General features: G+C 52.0%; 3 protein-coding genes across 12 annotated transcripts; 2 read left to right on the plus strand and 1 right to left on the minus strand.

The window, feature by feature from the left end:
- The first annotated feature begins 53 nt into the window (after positions 1-53).
- Positions 54-6148, plus strand: ANKZF1 (ankyrin repeat and zinc finger peptidyl tRNA hydrolase 1). 6 transcript variants are annotated; one of them, XM_047721205.1, is made up of 13 exons: positions 54-641; positions 1391-1509; positions 1723-1825; positions 1944-2137; positions 2532-2644; positions 2740-2887; positions 3175-3403; positions 3550-3735; positions 4328-4811; positions 4976-5087; positions 5223-5390; positions 5525-5610; positions 5818-6148. In XM_047721205.1, exons 1-13 carry the CDS (start codon positions 494-496, stop codon positions 5939-5941), a joined length of 2214 nt encoding a protein of 737 aa, XP_047577161.1. In that variant the 5' UTR covers positions 54-493; the 3' UTR covers positions 5942-6148. The 6 variants fall into 6 exon arrangements, with proteins under 6 accessions (XP_047577161.1, XP_047577163.1, XP_047577162.1 ...); XM_047721207.1 differs by having other exon boundaries at positions 3550-3696; XM_047721206.1 differs by having other exon boundaries at positions 1391-1497.
- GLB1L (galactosidase beta 1 like) lies at positions 6089-15451 on the minus strand. Of its 3 annotated transcripts, XM_047721213.1 has the most exons (18): positions 15241-15451; positions 14352-14596; positions 13937-14063; positions 13555-13721; positions 13160-13310; positions 12915-12975; positions 9602-9696; positions 9338-9512; positions 9196-9254; positions 8971-9092; positions 8824-8864; positions 8507-8625; positions 8124-8198; positions 7917-8006; positions 7660-7773; positions 7231-7362; positions 6886-7101; positions 6089-6527 (listed from the first exon to the last, which is right to left on the minus strand). In XM_047721213.1, the coding sequence occupies exons 3-18, from the start codon at positions 14003-14005 to the stop codon at positions 6258-6260; spliced, it is 1956 nt and encodes a 651-aa protein (XP_047577169.1). In that variant the 5' UTR covers positions 14006-14063; positions 14352-14596; positions 15241-15451; the 3' UTR covers positions 6089-6257. The 3 variants fall into 3 exon arrangements, with proteins under 3 accessions (XP_047577169.1, XP_047577167.1, XP_047577168.1); XM_047721211.1 differs by lacking the exon at positions 14352-14596; XM_047721212.1 differs by lacking the exon at positions 14352-14596 and having other exon boundaries at positions 13937-14075.
- Positions 15452-15496: 45 nt separating this feature from the next.
- Positions 15497-18968, plus strand: STK16 (serine/threonine kinase 16). Of its 3 annotated transcripts, none has more exons than XM_047721150.1 (8): positions 15497-15534; positions 15912-16101; positions 16686-16905; positions 17178-17311; positions 17481-17601; positions 17729-17824; positions 18244-18365; positions 18482-18968. In XM_047721150.1, exons 2-8 carry the CDS (start codon positions 16016-16018, stop codon positions 18618-18620), a joined length of 918 nt encoding a protein of 305 aa, XP_047577106.1. In that variant the 5' UTR covers positions 15497-15534; positions 15912-16015; the 3' UTR covers positions 18621-18968. The 3 variants fall into 3 exon arrangements, with proteins under 3 accessions (XP_047577106.1, XP_047577105.1, XP_047577107.1); XM_047721149.1 differs by lacking the exon at positions 15497-15534 and adding an exon at positions 15565-15706; XM_047721151.1 differs by lacking the exons at positions 15497-15534; positions 16686-16905; positions 17178-17311 and adding an exon at positions 15565-15706.
- The last annotated feature ends 885 nt before the right edge of the window (positions 18969-19853 follow it).

Here is a 19853-nt window from a genome sequence, read left to right on the forward strand (position 1 = left end):
GAGGCGCGGGCGACGCCGTTTGTCCCCTTCGCTGCTCCGTAGTGACGAGATTGTTGTGGTGTTGCAGAAATCCGGGCTTGGAATTGTAGACGAGCGTGGCGCTCGGCTCCCTGGGGCCTTTGGTGCCGCTTCTGAGGGCGCGGACGAGTCCACGCGGTTTAGTCATTGCTGGAGCTCATCGCACGGGTATCGAGGAGCAGTCGCTTAGGGAACCTGAGTGATTTTGGCTCTACTGGACTCCATTTGGGAGTTGGATGTTTCCCCCTTTCACTCTATGTGGTTCGAGACTGTGGGTTTGAGAAAGCGGCCTGGGGTTACGTATTAATACCCAGAGCGGATTCCTGGTACCAGACTGAGGCCCAAGTTGCCTTCCGGCGTGGGGAGACCAAGGCAGGCAGGCAGGAGACCGGGCGGTAGGATCGCACTCTGGGGAGCTCTGTTTCTGTCCCCCTTTCTGCTCCAGGAGGTCCTCCTAAAGAATTTCTGCTCAGCCATGTCGCCGGTTTCAGCTGCAACCCAGGTTCCTGCGTTGGTCTCCCTCTTTGACCTCAGCGCCGATGCTCCGGTCCTTCAGGGCCTGAGCCTGGTGAGCCGCCCTTCTGGGGAGGCTCTGGCCCAGGCTCTGCGGGCTTCCTGTCCAGGTATCTGGGAAGGTTTGGGGAGGAGGAACCACGAGGACCGTGACAGGCTAGAGCTTATTGCTCGTCCAGGGAACACATTCTTACTGATATTCCCCGGTTTAAGAGCCCTTGCTGATAATCTCTTTCTACAGGATAAAATTTTTCTTCAATTCCCACAATCTCAGTGTTGTTTCCCACACAGGCCCACCGAATTGTCTGCAAACAAGCTTCTTGTCATTTCTTATGTCTGGTCATGTTTACAGCACTGCCTGCAAAAAAACTTCAAAATTCCTAGATACAGTCCAAATTTAACTGGTTTCCAATCAAATCAGTCGTTCTTAATGAATGTAAAACAATTTTTATTTCGTTTTTTACAACCTTAATTTGTTTCTGGCTGTTTTTCTTGAAGTTTGAAAGAAACCACACTGTAATTGGAAACATAAGCTTAAAAAATGGGCGTTGGGAAGTGGTTTTTGCAGTTAAAAATAATTTTAATGTTACCAAAAATTATTTTCTACAGGATCCCTCTAAACAATCCCTTTAGTTAACGCGTTTGATATATGTCTGTTTCACGTAATATCTTTACTGAGAAAAGTGACTACTGTGCCGTTTATCTCATGATTCCCAGATTATAATTCTTTGAAGGAAAGGATGTGCCATCTTTTTCTTTTGTATCCTCCTTTGTATACCAGACCCTGAATGTAATTCCAGGTACTGCAGATTTGGACTCCCTTTCCCCCTCTGATTACCCTCCCCTTATTTATGTTCAGGGGAGAGATCAAGCCCAGAAAGAAAGCCACTCCAGGGTCTCCCGGCTATTTCAGAGAAGTTATTTTGTTCTACTTGTGACCAGACCTTCCACGACCACCAGGAACAGGTAGAAAGCCAGGTGCAGAGCTAAGGGGTGAAAGCAAAGTATCATGGGGCATGAGGAGAGGGAGACATGTGACAGGTCTTTAATTAATAAAGGTCCATGTTTTGACTGAGGCAGTTGGTATTACCTGGTCATATTTCCTGGAATTCTATCACTGGTCTTGGGTACTACGAAGGGCCAGGCTAGGGCATATTTCCACATTCAGCCTCTTTCTTTGCGTCCTACCAGAGGGAACATTATAAGCTTGACTGGCATCGGTTTAACCTAAAGCAACGTCTCAAGGACAAGCCTCTCCTGTCTGCCTTGGATTTTGAAAAGCAGAGCTCCACAGGTGATGGCCGGTAGGACATGTTGAGTAGGACATGGGGGTGGAAGAAGGCTCTAGTTTAGGAGCATGAGGAAAGGCCAAAGATGGAACACCAAACTTGTGCACCTCATGTTGTTTTCAGGAGATCTTTCCAGCATCTCAGGATCAGAGGACTCAGACTCAGCCAGTGAGGATGGCTTGCAGATACCGGATGAGGAGAGGGCTGGGTTTGAGAAGCCCAGCAGACCCCAAGGCTTCCACCCTCATCGGGTTCTTTTCCAGAACGCTCAGGGCCAGTTTCTTTATGCCTATCGCTGTGTGCTAGGCCCTCGCCAGGCAAGTGGCAGCCCGGGTTGTATAGCCAACTACAGCCTTTGTACACTCAGCCTAGGTCTCCCCTAAGCCCAGGCCATCTCTTACTTTTCTTCCTTTTGGATGTGGGTCTCACCATTGACAGCACAGTCTTGGATTGACATGGCCTGAATCTGGGATCAGGCATAATGGAATTAAGTTTGGAAACAGACCCATCTAGGTTTGAATTTTCTACCACTTGATCTTGACTACCTGTACTCTGTAAGCCTCAGATTTCCTTGGCTGAAAACTGGGAGACAAGCCTCAGGATGGTTGTAGGGAATGAGATCATGCATATTAAGACACTCAGCACTGGCACGGGGTTTCTTCCTGTCAGTGAGTGCCATGGGCATGTTTGTGTTCTCCCTCTATCTTCCAGGTGCCCCAAGAAGAACCCGAACTACTCCTACACAACCTGCAAAACGGAAGTCCCAGACACTGTGTGGTGCTCATGGCTGCAGCTGGGCACTTTGCTGGAGCCATTTTCCAAGGGTGAGAGGGTGCTACCTGGGGTATAAGGATGCAGTGGGTCCTGTTAGCCTGGGCGTACGGGCCAGTTGCCAGCACTGGGTCTGTGTTGTCTACAGAAGAGACGTGGTGACCCACAAAACCTTTCACCGCTACACAGTGCGGGCCAAGCGGGGCACAGCCCAGGGAATTCGGGACGCCCGGGGTGGGGCTTCTCGCTCTGCCGGAGCCAACCTGAGGCGCTATAATGAAGCCACATTATACAAGGTGAGTTAGGCATCTCAGATCTGGTGGTCTGCTCCTCTCCTTTTGTCCTCTTTCATCAAATGTTACAGTGGGGAGCTTGACGCCTGCATCCTCCGGTCTTCATTATTTCTGGGAAGGTGAAGGTAGACTAGGGATGGCTCCCCAGGAGTCTTCATCCTCTCATTCTTCTTCCCCTCTATTGTCTTGTGCGTCCCATTCCTTACACGTCATCTGTGGGCCGGTGTTATGGTTGGAGATTTAGAAATAGCAAGTGAAGCTGCACGGGGCTGAGTTACTCTCTTCTCTAGGATGTTCGTGACCTGCTGGCAGGGCCAGTCTGGGCCAAAGCGCTGGGGGAGGCTGGGACAATACTGCTGCGTGCTCCCCGCTCTGGCCGGTCCCTGTTCTTCGGAGGCCATGGGGCACCCCTGCAACGGGGGGATCCCCGACTTTGGGATATCCCCCTCGCTACCCGCAGACCCACCTTCCGAGAGCTACAGCATGTGCTCCATAAGCTGACCACCTTGCACGTCCACGGTGAGCTGCTGATCCAGGTCCTCAGACTCCCTAGACCTTTCTGTAACTTCCAGCCCAGGCTTTGGGTTCTCATGTATACTCCATTGCGAGACCTGGGCTGGCTTCTGCTCAGCTCAACTTGAGAAACATCTTTTGTTTTATGACAGGAGAGGACCCCCGGGAGGCAGACAGGTTGGACTCACCTCAGACACACTGGAAGAAGAGAGAGGGGAAGAAGGCTACCGAGGCAGAAAGAAAGGTCTCCAGTGATGAAAATGAGGCACTTGGGCAGAATGAGGAATCTTCCAAACAGGGTTTGAGTCCCATCTGGCAGCTGTCAACTCTCTCTCTGGGTGACTGTCCCGGAAATGCAGTGTCAAATGTACCGTCGCTTCCCTCTTTATAATGAGCCCTACACAACACATAGGTCGTTATGATAAGGGGCACCTGGTAGCAATTACTGGGACTGGGTCAGGGACCTTTCCAGACTTCCTGTTCGCTTTTGTTCACTGATGTATCCCAGTACTTAACATGAAATACTACATGAAACAGATGCTGTGGTTTCACAAATATGTGAAATCTCACGTATTTGCTTTCTTACCAGATGCTGTGGTTTGGGGCTAAGGCCTGCTTTCCCGGCCTCATACTCTTAGCCTTAGTGGCTGTCGCTGCCTCCATCTCTCCCACATTGTGTACCATCCTAACGCGGCTCGAGGGGAGAGTCTAAGGATGCTTGACCCTCCATAGCTCCTTCTGGGTCTTTCCCCTCTGAGCTGAGCCTCATTTCTGCACTCAGTACTAATGGATACAGATCTCGGGTGACAAAATACAAATTTTCATTTCAAGACAATCTGGATTCTCTTTTTATGTACATTCTTATACATCTGGGGCAGCCCACCCTGTGTATTTCTTCAGGTGGACCAAACATGTCGTATTTTTCCCTAGGTTCAGGGTCGGAGGGAGAGGACAGCCCCCAGGTAGAATTGGAGCTAGTAGAGTTGACAGTGGGGACCCTGGATCTTCGTGAGTTTGAGGTACTGCCAAAGCGGAGGAGGAGGAAGAGGAATAAGGAGAGGAGCCGAGACCTGAAAGCTGGGACACACGTGACTCTTCCTCAGCAACCTCAAGGAGATGAAGCCTTCTCACAGTCTGCCCAGGCACACACGGCCCCTTTGGGGCCTTCCCTGGATGAGGCCAAGACCCCTGATCAGTCAGAGCTCTGGGACATGCTTCTAGCTGCTTGCCGAGCCGGAGACGTTGGGATGTTGAAACTCCAGCTAGCTGCTGGCCCCAGAGACCCTGGAGTTCTGTCTCTGCTCAGTGCCCCCTGGGGCTCCAGTGGCTTCACCCTCCTGCATGCAGCAGCTGCAGCTGGGAGAGGCTCAGTAGTTCGCCTGCTGCTGGAGGCAGGTGCCGACCCTACCGTGCAGTAAGTAGGGGTCTCCAAGCTGAGCCCTTTGGGGGTATAGAGAGGATCATCTGGAGGCTAACGTTGGTACTGGCTACTTGACAGAATTCCCCTTGATCTGTTTGGGTGAGGTTGGGAGATGCAGGAGGTAAGCTGAATCCATATTTGGGGCTCTTTGCACCTAGGGACTCCCGGGCCCGGCCACCATATACGGTTGCAGCTGACAGGTCAACGCGAAATGAGTTCCGAAGGTTCATGGAGAAGAATCCAGATGCTTACGATTACAGCAAGGCTCAGGTCAGCTGGAAAAGGAAGCAGCAGCACAGTAGGAAGGCAGCCTAGATCCAGGCTAAAATCTTTTCTACTTTGTTCAAGTTTTCCCAAGGACAGTTTCTATGGGTCTTACCTTACACCTCCCCGGAAATCCTCCAGGTGCCAGGGCCGCTGACGCCCGAAATGGAGGCACGGCAGGCTATGCGGAAAAGGGAGCAGAAGGCTGCCCGGCGGCAACGGGGGGAACAGCAGCGGAAGCAGCGGGAGCAGGAGGAGAGGGAGCAGGAAGAGCAGCAGCGCTTTGCCGCCCTCAGTGATCGTGAGAAGGTGAGGCCAGAGCTGCTCTCCTCCACAGCCCTGATTTTAGAGGTCTGACCCATTCCCAGCGTGCAGCTGTCCCTTCTTGGGTACTCTGCCCACCACTGGGGCCTTGTCCTTAACAAGACTTCTCTTTCCCTCAGAGGGCTCTGGCCGCAGAGCAGCGGTTAGCTGCCCAGCTGGGCGTCCCCACCCTGCGGACCCCCGGCTCTGTGGACCGCAGTGCTCCGTAAGTGCAGGGGCGGGCGTGATGGCTCGGCTGGGAGTGAGCAAGCAGACTGAATGCTGCAGCCTACTCAGAAAGGCCACTGCGGGGACTGGAGATGTTCTGGGAACCCTCTAGAGCCAAACCAGAAATGGCCAGAGGGGTGGGGAGAGCCTGGATTGGAGAGTTTCTGGGGGTACCTGTTCAACCATCTGTCTTCCTCTTGTCCAGACGCTGCTGGAGTTGTGGGACATCCCTCCAGGGCCTCACTCCCTTTCACTATCTCGACTTCTCTTTCTGCTCCACACGTTGCCTTCGGGACCACCGCTGCCAGGCCGCCAAGCCCTCTTCCTGATCTCTCACGGCTGCACCTGGAGCCAGCTCGGCCCTGAGAAGCTACATTCACACCAGCCCTAGGTTTCTTCTTTCCCATGAAAGTGGAGTATTCAGAAGATTAGGAAGGACACTCAGGAACCCGGGCAAAGACAGGGCCACAGAGGAGTGTGGAGCTGGGACTGTCTCTGGAATTTTAATCACAATAAAGTTTGGCAAGGAAGCTGCACTTGGGACTAGCATTTGGGCCTTGTGGCCTTTGGTTCCTTGAGGTCATCGTGGCCAGCACCAAGGAATCCTGCCCACTCCGTGTCCCAGGTCCAAGGGTTACCTTTCTCTCAGTGCCCGCTTAACTCCATTGGTTCAGAGGCACCTTGTGTATCAGCTGAGAGGGAATAGATGTATGTCTTATGCAGGGTGCTGTTTAGGATAGGCCTATCCAGAAACTGGACTTGGGGCTGAGGTGGCACGTTTTCTAGCTCTAGCAGTGTGATTTTGTTGAGGGCTCCCCTAGAAAACAGCAGGGGTCTTGGCACATAGAGGGTCTCTTGGGGCCCCCGCTTTGTCCAGTACCGGCCCAGGTTAAACCCATTGATCCAGACTTGGCCCTGGGAAAGAGAAGAGCGGAAAATAAAAGGGTCAGCTCTCAAGGGGTAGAATCATCCCCTTTTGGGGTTTTCTTTTTCTTTCTTTCTTTCAAGATTTATTTATTTGAGAGTGAGAATGAAAGAGCGCAGCAGGGAGAGGCAGAGGGAGAAAGAGAGAATCCCAAGCATGGAACCTGACACGGGGGTTTGATCCCATGACCCTGAGATCACACCCTTAGCTGAAATCAAGAGTTGGATGCTCAACCAACTGAGCCACCCAGGTGCCCCTCCCTTTTGGGTTTCTAATAGGGAATAATTTCTGCTCCCCCCTCCTTCCATGATACTCCTCTCATCACTCTGACCCCACTGTCAGCAGTACCTTGGTCCATCCAGGTAGAGAGAGAAAAGTGTCCCCGCCTTCTCCTAAAATTGGAAACTTTGTAGAGTAGAAAGTGGGGCCAGAGGGAACTTGAGGATGTGACCTTTTCTTCAGCTGGAGGGGAAACCACCGCTTTACAAGCTTATCAATTTTCAGAGGGAACATCAGCCACTGGCTGAGGACTGTTTGCCCCAGAACTGGTGGCTCTAATAGGCCCTGCAAAGAAGGCAAATGAAAACTCATCATTCATTAAGCTCTTGTTTGTCCTCTATTAGGCCCCTATTTTTCCAAGGGAGTCTGGTCAGTAAGAGTCCGGAGGAGAAGGGGTGGGAAAAACTAACTTACCTTGAAGTCACTGCTGTTAGACCCGAAACTGAGCCTCCCCATGTTCTCCAGTAAGATGTCTAGTTTGGCCCCTACTTTCCCCATCAAAAATAGTTGGTGTTTTATATTTCGTTCCAGAACACCCTGAAACACCTGTAGATAAGAGGAGCTGTGAGAGGAAGGCCTCAGCCTCTAACTCATGGCCGTGACAGAGAAAGCTATGTTAGCCCACGTATTTGAAGAGCAAAGAGAACGTAGCCCATCTGTCGGTTACCTATGCATTCTGGAACCTTAGCCTCAGTTAAATTCTTCCTCATCCCAGCTTATCCGAGGGCCCCCAACAAATGTGGGCAGACAGCGGGAAAAGGCAGATACAGGGAACTTAAGGCTTAGGTATGCTGGGGGGAGAAGAGAAAGGCTCACAAGGGTAGCCTAGAATTAGGTCCTTACCCCATCTACCATCACATAGGCGCGGTCATGGACTCCATTGTTAGGCACCCAGAACTGTGTTGGCTCAGACACAGTATAGGTCAGATAGGTCCGGTATAGCACAAAGCCACGGTCCTGGGTATGGAAGAGGAAGTATTTAAGATGAACTGAGAGGTAAGAGAGGATGCTCTGGGGAAGGTGTGTGGGGCAGAAGGAAACTTTGGCCATGGCTGTTGAGGAAAGCTGCCATGCCTGCTGGATGTGGGATTCTGCCTTACCTGTTTGACAGCCTCAAAGGACATTGGCAAGATTGAACTGATGGGCCCTTGGGGACACAGGAAGTCTAGGAAAGCCAGCAAATCCCCATCCTATTGGAAGAAGGGGAAGGTATTAGAATAAAAGGGAAGTTCCAGAATAGAGGGCAGGATAGGCTGGGCCATTTAGAGAACAAAGGGTAGGATCAGAAAAGATGAAGAAGAACTTACCAGTTGCAGGGTCAAAGGTCCAAGCGTCATCTTGGGGCTGGGGGGAGGTAAAGGTCCCAGGGGAATTTCCTGGAACTGAGCCCAAATTCTCTCAGGAGCCATAGGAAAACCACACAAACAACCCTTATTCCAAGACCCTAGCATAGGGTTCTCAATCTGGGGTCCAGGGAATGGTTTCAAGGGGTCATGAAGATCCTGTACTTTTGCACATGCTTGTGTCTATCTTCCCAGGTAGTCCCATCTGCATAGCTGGGAAACGGTTCTTTGGGCTCCGTGGCCCAGACAACCACCAGTGATTTATGGGATCCCATTACGAACAATTTAGGTACTCCCTTTCCCCAAATTAATAAGAGCCTTGGGCGCTTAATGAAGTGGTAGGGCACCTCACTGATGACGTTTCGAAGAGCAAAAAGCTTAGGTGTGGGGTCCCCTGCTTCAGATATTGGTGCATCGTAGTCATAGCTGGTAGTAATTGGAAGAAAGCGTCCCTTCTCATCAGCACCTGGGGTCAAACCAATTTCCTTAATTCAGTGTCTTTCAAATGATAGGCACTAAGCAAAGACATTCATGCAAAGAATTTTGCCACCAGTGGGGGCAGTGGTGGCCACATTCAATTTCTAGACCTCCTAATCTACCCAGCCCTCGGATTCAAATTCCTTGATGCCTCCCTGATTCCACCCCAGGGACCCTGCGGACTCACCATTCCAGTATCCAAAGTTGGTGCCTCCGTGGAACATGTACCTGAAGTGGGGGAAAGTGGAGAAAGGCAAAAGCTGACCCACTGAATCGCTCTGATCCCCCAATACCCCATTAATGGCTTCATGTTGGCCCCCGTGTCTCCAGTTACATGTTCACACTGGCTCCCAGCTTCAGCATGCTTTCTAGGCCTTTGGTCACAGCCAAAATGGACCGTGTGGAGTGGTTCTGGCCCCAGTAATCCAGCCAGCCTGTGTAATACTCGGAGTTCACCTAAAATGTGGAGTGACAGCAGCTGTAAGTGGGATGGGAACTGAGCTCGACCCATTCCTAACCCTGACTCCAGCTCTGACTGCCCTCCCCTCCAGCTCCTCACCAGTGGCCCATGGGGTTCATACTCCCGCAGTAGGCCAAAGATTTTGGTCATGTTGTCAGCTGCAGAAAGGAGGCAAAGATGAGAGATGAGCATAGAAGAGATGCCCAGTCCCCAGACTCCACTCCACCCCAGCTCAGGAGACCTGGGCCAAAATCCACAGTGGTGTAGAGTCCCTGGAGGGAGCCACATTTGAGTCCTTCAGGCCCATCTGTGGTGAAGAGGAGGATCCTGTCTCCCAGCAGCGCACGGAAGAGCCCAGCCAGGTGCCGCATGTAGCTGAAGTCACAGGCCCTATAGCTACCGTATTCATTCTCCACCTGCCAGGGAAAAGGAGGAGTGGAGCTCAGCTATCCAGTGGAGGTTAGGACCCCTGGCACCACCTTCCTCTTGCCCGGTCCACTTGTACCTGAATGCTAATGATGTTGCCCCCATTATGGTAGAGCCATGGATATAACTTGGGCAGCAAGACCTTGAACCAGGAGTCCACTGCGGCAAGAAAGGCTAAAGGAAGAAGCGGTGGTCTGCTCATTAGGACACAACCACTTTTGCAGCCCCCACCCACAGCACCAAGGTCAGCAAGCTCAGTGCTGTCTGAACCCTGGGCTACAGTTTGCATTCCACTTGTCCACAAATGACTCTGAACCCTGAGCACCTGTGAATTTGCATGGCAAGGACATCTGAGCTCAGGAAACCTTAAAAGCAGTGTTTATAAATTTAATTATTAAATTTTAATTTTTAAACGTAAGAAAAATGTTAGAGACGCCTGGTGGCTTAGTTGGTTAAGCTTCTGCCTTTGGCTCAGGTCATGATCCCAGGGTCCTGGGATAGAGTCCTGCATCATACCGCATCAGGCTCCTTGCTCAGTGGGGAGCCCGCTTTTCCCGCTGCCTGCCGCTCCCCCTGCTTGTGAATGAGCCCTTTCTCTCTCTGACAAATACATAAAATCTTTAAAAAACAAACAAAAACATTGAATTCCTTTACATTTTGTGTTCTGTATAAGGGGTGTCCAGACTTAACTGTCTCCTTTAATCCAAGCATATATTAAATCTCATTCAACAAATATTTATTCATGCTTCCTGTGTACCAATGTTCTAGGTGTTAGGGACACAGAGTAGAACAAAATAGATAAAAATCTCTGCCCTTGTGAAATTTCCTTCCCAGTGAGGAGGGCAGACAATAAATAAATAGCTAAAATAGATAGTATGTTAGTGCCAAGGAGAAAAAATAAAGCAGGGAAGAAGGATATAAAATCATGGGGGGCTTAAATTTTAGAGAGTAGCCTAGGGCAGGCCTCATTTGTGGGAAGACAGTGGGAGCACTGTGTGCAAACACCTCAAAGGAGGAATGTGCCTGGTGGGTTTGAAAAACAGCAACGGAGGCCAGCATGAACAATGAGGAAAAGAGCAGAGGTCAGGGAGATGACAGGGCCAACTAGGTAGGATCTAATAGGCCTTTTTTTTTCTTTTTTTTGACAGAGAGATCACAAGCAGGCAGAGAGGCAGGCAGAGAGAGAGGAGGAAGCAGGCTCCCCGAGAGAGCAGAGAGCCCGATGCGGGGCTCGATCCCAGGACTCCGAGATCATGACCTGAGCCGAAGGCAGCGGCTTAACCCACTGAGCCACCCAGGCGCCCCACTAATAGGCCATTTTAAGGAATCCATGGTTCCTATTCTGAATGAGGTGAGAACCTATTGGAGATGTTTAAGCAGTGAAATGGCATGATCTGAGATATGTATTTAAACTTCTATTTTAATAGGATCACCGTGTGTCAAGAACAGAGGCTAGGGGCAAAGAAGGGAAACCAGTAAGTAAGCTATTAAAGAAGCCAGGTGGGGGAGGTGGTTTGGATTAATGAGGGTGGTGAAAAGGGGCTGAATTCAATGTATTTTGAGAGTAAAGCTGCAGGGTTTTCTGATAGGTTGAATGTGAAGTGGGAGGGAGAGGCCCAATGAATTACACCACAGTGCTTACTTAGCCTGATCAGTTGCAAAACGGAGTCACCATTAACTGAGAGGAGATCGTAGGAATGGCCGGGGGAGCAGCAGGCAGAGGGAGAAGCAGGGTCTCTGCAGGGAGCGTGACGCACAACTCAAGCCAAGGACGCTGGGATCATGACCTGAGCCGACTGAGCCACCTAGGTGACCCTGACTGAAGATTCCTATTTCAGAGTCATTAGCTATTAGATGGATCGAAAGCCATGAGAATGGATGAGATTGTCTAAGGAATGAACACATAGAACAGAGAAGCGTCCAAGGACTGAGCCCTGCAATACCCCAGCATTTAGCGGAAAGAGAATGGGAGAAGAGCCAGCATGAGACTAGGAAGGAAGGCGCCTGGGTGGTTCGTCCTTTGGCTAAGGTCACGGTCCCAGGCTCCTGGGATGGAGTCCTGCTTCGGGCTCCCTGCTCAGCAGCAAGCCTGCTTCTCCCTCTGTACACGCCCCACCCCCTGCCCCCGGGATCTCTCTCTCTCGCTCTCTCCCTGCCCCCGGGATCTCTCTCTCTCCCTCTCTCTCTCAAATTAATAAATAAAATCTTTAAAACAAACAAACAAAAGAGACTAATAAGGAGTGGTCAGCAAGGCTGGGGCGCAGGGAAGGAGCAGGAATCAGATAAAGGTGGTATCCTGGAAGCCAAGAGAAGAGTGTATGTCAAAGGATTGTGGGAAAAGCTGGGCTGGGAGCTCCTGACTGGCCAAGGAGGAGAGAGGCCTGGAAAGGGAGTGTGGACTCAGCAGTGAAGAGGTCACTGGCTTTCTTGAGAAAAGCGGACACCGCCTGCCGGTGTTCCAGCACAAATTACCATTTCAAATGTATTTCATAGCCAGCTGAGTTGGGGAATTGCTGTGAGGGGCAGAAAGCCCTTCAGCACCCTCAGAAGTGGGACAGTCCCTGCAGGGTCCCTAGCAGATACAAAGTGTTCTTACCAGATTACCAGAGTGATCTTTTTGAAAGACAGAAATCAGATAAAATCGCTCCCTTGCTCTGATGACTTCCTATTTACACACCTGAAGTAAAATTCAAACTCCTTGAAATTCCCTCTATTCTCTACATCCAGGCAAAAGTAATCTGAAAGCAAATCAAACCTGTCTGGTTAGGCTCTTTCAATGGATTTCTGCTGTGCTTGGAATAAAATGTGAACCCTACAGCAGCCTACCAGGTCCTGCCTGAACAGTCCTGATCTATCTCCAGTTTCACGACACATTCTTCCCTCCCTTACCCGCTATGCTCCAGCCAAGCTGGCCTCAATCAGGCCATGTTCTTTCCCAACTCTGGGCTTTAGAATAGACTGTTCCCTCTACCTGGTTGCTGTCACTTCACTCTTCATATGACCAGTACTTTCCCTTCCCTAGAGCCAAGTGAAATGTCATCATCTCAGAAGAGCCTTTTCTGATGTCCCTACCCCAAACGGGCCTTCCCTGTTACTCATGATCTCAACTCCTTGTCTATTTCCATGGCTGGTATTTTTACAGGTTGTGCTAATCTTGCAGGTTTTGGTTTTATAAAAAGCTGTTTCTTTCACCAAAAGCTCCACTGCACAGGAGCTGGGTCTGTCTGGTCCCCCAGTATGTGGCGCCTCACTAGGCATGAAGGAGACACTCAAATGTCTGCATGAATGAGCTCCAGTTTGGGGATGGTCTCTCCGGTTTGGGGCACCCAAACGACCCATTTTGTGGCTGTTGGTTGCTTTTTTTCTGTGTTAAAAATGTTGTCTCAACTCACCTGGATCTGAGGTTCTCAGTTGTATGTCAGATTTTTGAAGCAGCCAGGCTGGGAGGCCCCCCTGAGACAAACATAAACAGGAGGTTTTGTTGTTTGGCGGGGGCGGGGGGGGGGGGGAGCGGGGGGCGTGTAAGAAGGGAGTATGTTGAATGCAGCACTGGAAGTGGCCCTACAATGAGGGCAGATGGGAGGTGTGGAGGAACTGCCTGTGAGTGGCTCTGGTTCTGTCCCTTCTCCTAACTCACCATGTCCCACTCCGCACAGATGTAAGGTCCTGGTCTCAGTATGACCAACAGGTTCGCCAAAGATGCCTCATTCAGGAATGCAAAGAGGTCCCGGCTGCCATTAAAGTTATAGACCCCAGGCTGGGGCTCATGGTAGTTCCAGGGCACATAACTGAGAAAGAAAGAGGTTAACAGGGCCCAAGGTGGGGAGGTGCTGGGAAGCCTAAGGGCTCAGGCCTTGCAGGGAATCTCCAGGAAGCTGCCGGAAGGTGGTCCTGGCTTACCCTTTCCCACCCTTGGCCTGAAAGTCCTGGAGCTCTCATACCCAGCTGGTCTTCCTGTCCCCAAACCCCTTCTTATAGGGGTGGTAGGAAGGGTAAATCCCACCCTCCACGGCTCTCCTGAGCACTTCTTACAACTGTACAGTGTTGAGGCCACTCATTCGCATCTTGAAAAGCCGGTCTGACCAAAGCACCCGTGGTACCCGAAAGTAGTGCAGGCTGCCAGACACGTAGCGGAACGGGGCCCCATCTAGGAGGAATCTGTCATTTTCCCGATCCACTACGAACGACCGAGTGCCTGCCTGCAGAGAGAGAGAACATGCTCAGCAGAGGTCTGGAGTCCGGGATGGTGGCGGGGGGGGGGGAGGGAGGGGGGACGGGAGGAGGCGCAGTGTCGGTAGAGGAGGTGGAACGAGCCCTGCCCATTGTTCTGTGATTTTCACTTTCCTTCCCTCCTGGGCTCCGTCTAGTCCCGCCTCACCACACCCAGCCTGCTGACTCAATCCTGTCATTTTACCTGGGGCAGCAGCAGCGTCAGAAGTGGCAACAGCAGGGCGGGAAGGCAGAGAGGCTTCTTGGGGGCCATGGCGCTAACAGGGCTCCTCTAGTCTGAGAGGGCGGTCCGGCTGTCACGTGGCGGATTCCTGGGAGGGAACCTCAGCGAGCAAGGGGGCGGGGACCACCTCAAGTTGCCAGGCCAGTAGCCTGGACTTGTCCACCCCATTACTCTACGTTTGTAAAAATCCTCTGTATCTTGAATCTGCTTCATCATCGTCACCTGGGAGCTTGTTAGAAATGCAGAGTCTCAGGTCCTACCTCAGACCTATAGAATCAGAATTTGCATTTTAACAAGATTCCCAGGTGATCCTAAAGACATTCCAGATTGAGAAGCACTGTCCTACTAAACTGAGCTCCCTGAGGGTGAAGAGTACCTTGTCCATCTTGAATCCTCAGCTTCTAGCATGGGGCCTGGCACATAGCAGGTTAAATCTAGATGAATGAATGTCAGAACCAGGGGGCTAAAACGGTTCAGAACCAAGAGAAACCAGATCTTCCCAGTGGTGTGAAAAACGGGGGACCAAGTTATAAGAGGGCTCTTTTTCCCGGTGGCCCTGTATCACCTCAGCCATTCTGTCTTCTTTGGATGTGCACTGCTCTTCAATTTATCCCTGCCTGCCTGTGTGAGAGATGTCAAGGACAGCTACTTGGTGCTAAGGTTTGGGAATTTGTGAATTTCCATGGCTCCTGCCTTCACAGTCCCAAACCTGGGATGTAAGGATCAGAATAAGAAAAATAAAATAATAATAAAAATATCAGTAATTTGTTTATTGACACTGAGGGCTATGTCAGCTATTGTGCTAAGTATGTCACATCTCATTTTATCTTCAAAAAACTCCGTGCAGTTGATAGTTATTATTACCATTTTACAGATGAGGAAATTGAGAGACAGAAATTTTAAATAACCTGTTCAAGGTCGCACTACTAGTTTAGCAGAGCTGGGATTTGAACTAGGCCATCTGGCCTCACAGTACGTGCACTTAATCTTAGGTACCACTATACCTTGTTTACAATTAGGGAGACTGAGGCTCTGAGAGGTTAAGTGGTCCAAGACCACACGCTAGTAACTAAGCTATTAAGACAGGATTTAGAACCTAGTCTGGCTCAATAGCCTAAGGTCTCAACCACTGAAACTAGGGGAGTGGGATACAGGTCAGAGCCCCCAAGATTGTACTGATCAGAGCTGTAGGGGGTAGGAGTCCAGGCCGGCAGCACGCGCCCCAGCACCCGCCCCTCGGGGCTGGACTGTAGTCAGCTTCCTACCTCCGGCATTGGGAGATGGAGGTCCTGGGGGCCTCGGGCGGAGCCCGGCTTTGCTCCCTTTTGGCGTGGGTGCCTGCGTCTTGACCACTACTGAAGGCCAGATGCGGAACCCTCACCCGGGTCCTGGGACCCGTTCTCCCCCAGGCTTAGCCCGCCCCCGGCCTCTCAGCTCGGTGCCCCGACATTATCCCGATGCCCAGCGGTTGCTAGGATACCGCGGGCCGTTACGCCGGCGCGGACTGATGACGTATCCACGTCTTCCGGTCCCCGGCGCTTCTCTACAGCCCGAGCCAGGTCAGTGGGGAGTCGGAGCTGGCCTTCCCGGGGCTCTGCGCGCAGAGGCTGGCGGTGGGCTTTCCTGAGGGGTGGGCCCTGCCAGGGGTGGGCCTGGGCCTCGCACCCCGCCGGACTACCCTCTGCCCTGCGGTGACGCCCCGATGGCCTGGGGAGCGGGGGCCGCTCAGAGGTGGGCTGGGGTTGGAGGAAGCGGCCTTGCAGTCGCTGCGTGGCCGGAGGCTTTAAGGCATCCGACCCCAGCCTTCTTGGAGCTGACGTCGCCAAGGCCCCTTTTCTCCACGTTCCGAGACCCGGGCGCCAGCTTTCCACATTAGTACTTCAGGAATCGTCTGGATCGTGCCTGACCCACGACCCTGCTGTTCTTTTCCTTCCAGCATGATCCGCTGGGCCCCCAGCGCATCACCTGGAAGAGCCCACTCAACCTGAACGCAGCTGTCGGCAGCCTCAGACCGCCCTTTAGGAGGATGACTGAGACACTATGGGCCACGCACTGTGTGTCTGCTCTCGGGGAACTGTCATCATTGACAATAAGCGCTACCTCTTCATCCAAAAACTGGGGGAGGGGTGAGTGTTTGGAAATCACTTAGCTAGTCCCCAAGGTTCTGGTGATTGAAGGACAGCAGTCTGCACATGATAGGGGCATAGAAGTTTTATTCTCTTAACTTATCCTCTTAGCTCACCTGAGAGAGCCTAGTGACATGGTGGTCAAGGAAGTGGATTCTGGGGCCAGGGCTCCTGGATCCACCTTGTGTGACCTTGAAAAGCCATGGTTTCTTCATCTGCTTAATGGAGATAATTGTCTTTTGTTGGTGATGGAGTTGTGAGGATTAAATGAGATATTGCGTATAAAACATCTCACCCAGGGCCTGATTCCTAGCACTTGGTAATGTTGACTGTTACTCATGTGATATTTATGGAGCATTTGTCATGTGCAGAACAGTGCATTATGACCAGAGTACCTCAAATTATGGTTTTCCTGCTCTTGAGCTCAGAATGTAAAATCTTCAGATTTCTCTTGAAGCCACATCTTGGGAGGGTTTCTGCCAACTGGGAAAGATACCCCCCTCCCCTTCTCCCCAGGGAGTTCCTCGGGGTCCAAGCAGTGTGGGAGATGACCATGGTCCTTCACTGACCCCTTTGGCCCACAGTGGGTTCAGCTATGTGGACCTAGTGGAGGGGTTACATGATGGACACTTCTACGCCCTGAAGCGGATCCTGTGTCACGAGCAGCAGGATCGGGAGGAGGCCCAACGAGAAGCAGACATGCATCGCCTCTTCCATCACCCCAACATCCTTCGCCTTGTGGCTTATTGTCTGAGGGAGCGGGGCACTAAACATGAGGCCTGGCTGCTGCTGCCCTTCTTCAAGGTCAGAAAGTCTCCTGGCAATGGAGGGGCTTGCAACAGAATCATCTACCGAGGGCTGTGTGAGTAGTCCAGCATGTTAGGAAGCAGAGACCGTGTCTTGGGGTGAGCCGCTGCAGATTTGGGGTTTAGAGGAACCCAAGTGGGACCGTGAGGTGTCTAGTGTGTGAGTGTGTATGGTGAAAGAGTTGCTAGGCTGTGGCACAGAAAAGGGATTAGGATGAGGAAGCAGAGGCTCAGAAAAGATGGCCAACTATGGGGAAATTTGTGTTGCAGAAGGGTACGCTGTGGAACGAGATAGAAAGGCTAAAGGACAAAGGCAACTTCTTGACTGAAGATCAGATCCTTCAGCTGCTGCTGGGTATCTGCAGAGGCCTTGAGGCCATTCATGCCCGAGGTTATGCCCACAGGTCAGTGGGAGGGCCCTGTGTGCTTATGGGGCAGAAAGGAAGGGCCTCACCAAAAGGAATGAGAGGTCCTGCTCTCCTCCCGAGGAACAGTACCCATGATTCTTTTGCCCCAAGGAATTCTAGCCTCCCTATCCAGGGATGCTCATGGGCCATTTCCACTTCCCTACAGGGACCTGAAGCCCACCAATATCTTGCTTGGAGATGAGGGGCAGCCAATTTTAATGGACTTGGGTTCCATGAATCAAGCTTGCATCCACGTGGAGGGCTCCCGCCAGGCTCTAGCCCTGCAGGTAAAAGAGTGTGCAGGTTCCTTTCCCCTCCTGTTCCCCATCCTCAACCTTTTCTTTTGCCTGCCCCAGTTTGATCACGTGACCATGACCTGTGCCCCTCATCTGAGCTTTGGGGCCACTGTTCCAGGACTGGGCAGCCCAGCGATGCACCATCTCCTACCGGGCCCCGGAGCTTTTCTCCGTGCAGAGCCACTGTGTCATTGACGAGCGCACTGATGTCTGGGTGAGGATCGTGTGGCCAGGCACATGGCGGGGGAGGAGTGCTGTTCTGCCTGCTGTGTGATGGAGGGGTGGGACTTTGGTTTCAAAAGCATGGGGCCCCAGGAACCATGTATGTCCCCATCCCCCTCGACTTCCTTCCTGGGAACTGTCACTGACATGGTACTCAGCTGCTCAGGAAGTGGTATAATCCTGCCCTTCGAACAGACTGAGTAGAGCTAAGTGGCAAGGCTGAAGGCAGTGGTCAAGCAAGGGGTACAGAGGCCTCCAGCGAACTGGCAGTTTCTCTGGACTCTCGTGATGTCCTGTGGCTGAGGTCAGCATATTCTTTTTAGCTTATGAAGTCACCTTTCACTACCAAATAAGAGGAGAGATAATCACCTCCGTTGGTCCCTTGCCAAGGAATAACCAAGTTATGCTCAGTCCCTAGGCTGTGTGCTATACGCCATGATGTTTGGGGAAGGCCCGTATGACATGGTGTTCCAGAAGGGTGACAGCGTGGCCCTTGCTGTGCAGAACCAACTCAGCATCCCGCAGAGCCCCAGGTGAGCAATAAAAGGGGCACCAAAACATTTCAGACTCCTCCCTGCCATTAGCAGAGTTGGAACCTTAGCACGGGGAACAGCGACCCTCCAGTCACTCTGCCCGCCTCCTTCCACAGGCATTCTTCAGCCTTACGGCAGCTGCTGACCTCCATGATGACTGTAGATCCCCAGCAGCGCCCGCCTGTTTCTCTCCTTCTCAGTCAGTTGGAGGCACTGCAACCCCCAGCTTCGGGCCAGCACACCACCCAAATCTGAATGAGCCAGTGGCCACATTGAGATGGTGGCCCCTGTGCCTTGGCTCCCATCCCTCAGAACCTCCATCCAGTCTCTCCAGGGCTGCTGTCTTGTCACTGGGGCAGGTGGATGGGACAGTTGACTCAGTCTTATTTCTCTGCTTCTGCTCTCTGACCTCCAAAAGCAACAACTGGACAGGGGGACTGACTGAGTTGGGGTGGACGAGGATGGGAGAGGGGGAAAGGGAAACGGATAGAATTTAGAAAGGCTCTGAGCAGGACTGCAGAGCCTACATCATGGTCTGCCTTCACATCTGGGAGCAGGAGAATGTATAAATAGAAGAATAAAGTGAAAGCAGCTTGGTGTGGATCTTAGTCTCATTGTTCCTGGAGGGAGAGAGAAGAGGGTCCAGGGGCCCTGTTTGCCATTTCCAAGGGAACAGACTGGGAAGAGGGACTGGCTTCGTGAGGAATGACATGACTTCGTCCTTCCACCTAAGGAGGCAAGTGTCCTTACCTGAGACCTGGCTGGCTGGAGGAGGCATATCTTCTCCCAGCCTGTCTCAGTCAGAAACTTATGCTGTTCTGGATCGAGTTGGCTTGTGTGCTAAGAACTGGGACCATGCCCCCCCCCACCCCAGAAGCACATTCAGTTTGTTCTTTCCTTCATTCCCAGGAGTAGGTAGCTGAGTCAGAGCAGCCCAGCCGGTTTGCCAGGCAAGGGCTTTTGGGTGGAGACACCTGAGGAAGCTCTTGGACCGCAGCTGAGCAGGTCTCTCCTGGCCTCAGCCTGGGGGTGAGGGGAGTGGAGGTGGCAGCCATTTGGCCCAGAGTTTCTCCCAGAGGGTTCTAGCACACACATGGTTAATGATTAATGAGGCCGGTGTGGCGTGGCTGTATCCAGCTGCCACTTCCTGCCCTACTCTGCTGAGTAAACAGGGGCCCTGGCTTTGCTGGGCTGAAACATGTTCCCTAGGGAAGGGCACTGCGTCCCTGAATCACCAGGGAGGGGAAGGGCAGGGTTGACATCTTCTGCTCCCAAGATTGAAGCTTCATCCCCACCCCCCCATCCCCCACCACAGCCATGCTCACCCCCATGTGTTGACGTCGATGTGGGTCCTGGGGTGCCTATTAGCAATGTTGGTATTTTCCCCAGGGCCCTGGCAGGAGGCTCCCTGGGCTAGCATAGAGGCTGAGGTCAGAAAGAAAGAACAAACAGAGGGGAGACGACCTGACTTTAATGGCACAGCCCTAG

The sequence above is a fragment of the Lutra lutra genome, chromosome 3, assembly GCF_902655055.1.
Source record: "Lutra lutra chromosome 3, mLutLut1.2, whole genome shotgun sequence".
Taxonomy (NCBI): domain Eukaryota; kingdom Metazoa; phylum Chordata; class Mammalia; order Carnivora; family Mustelidae; genus Lutra; species Lutra lutra.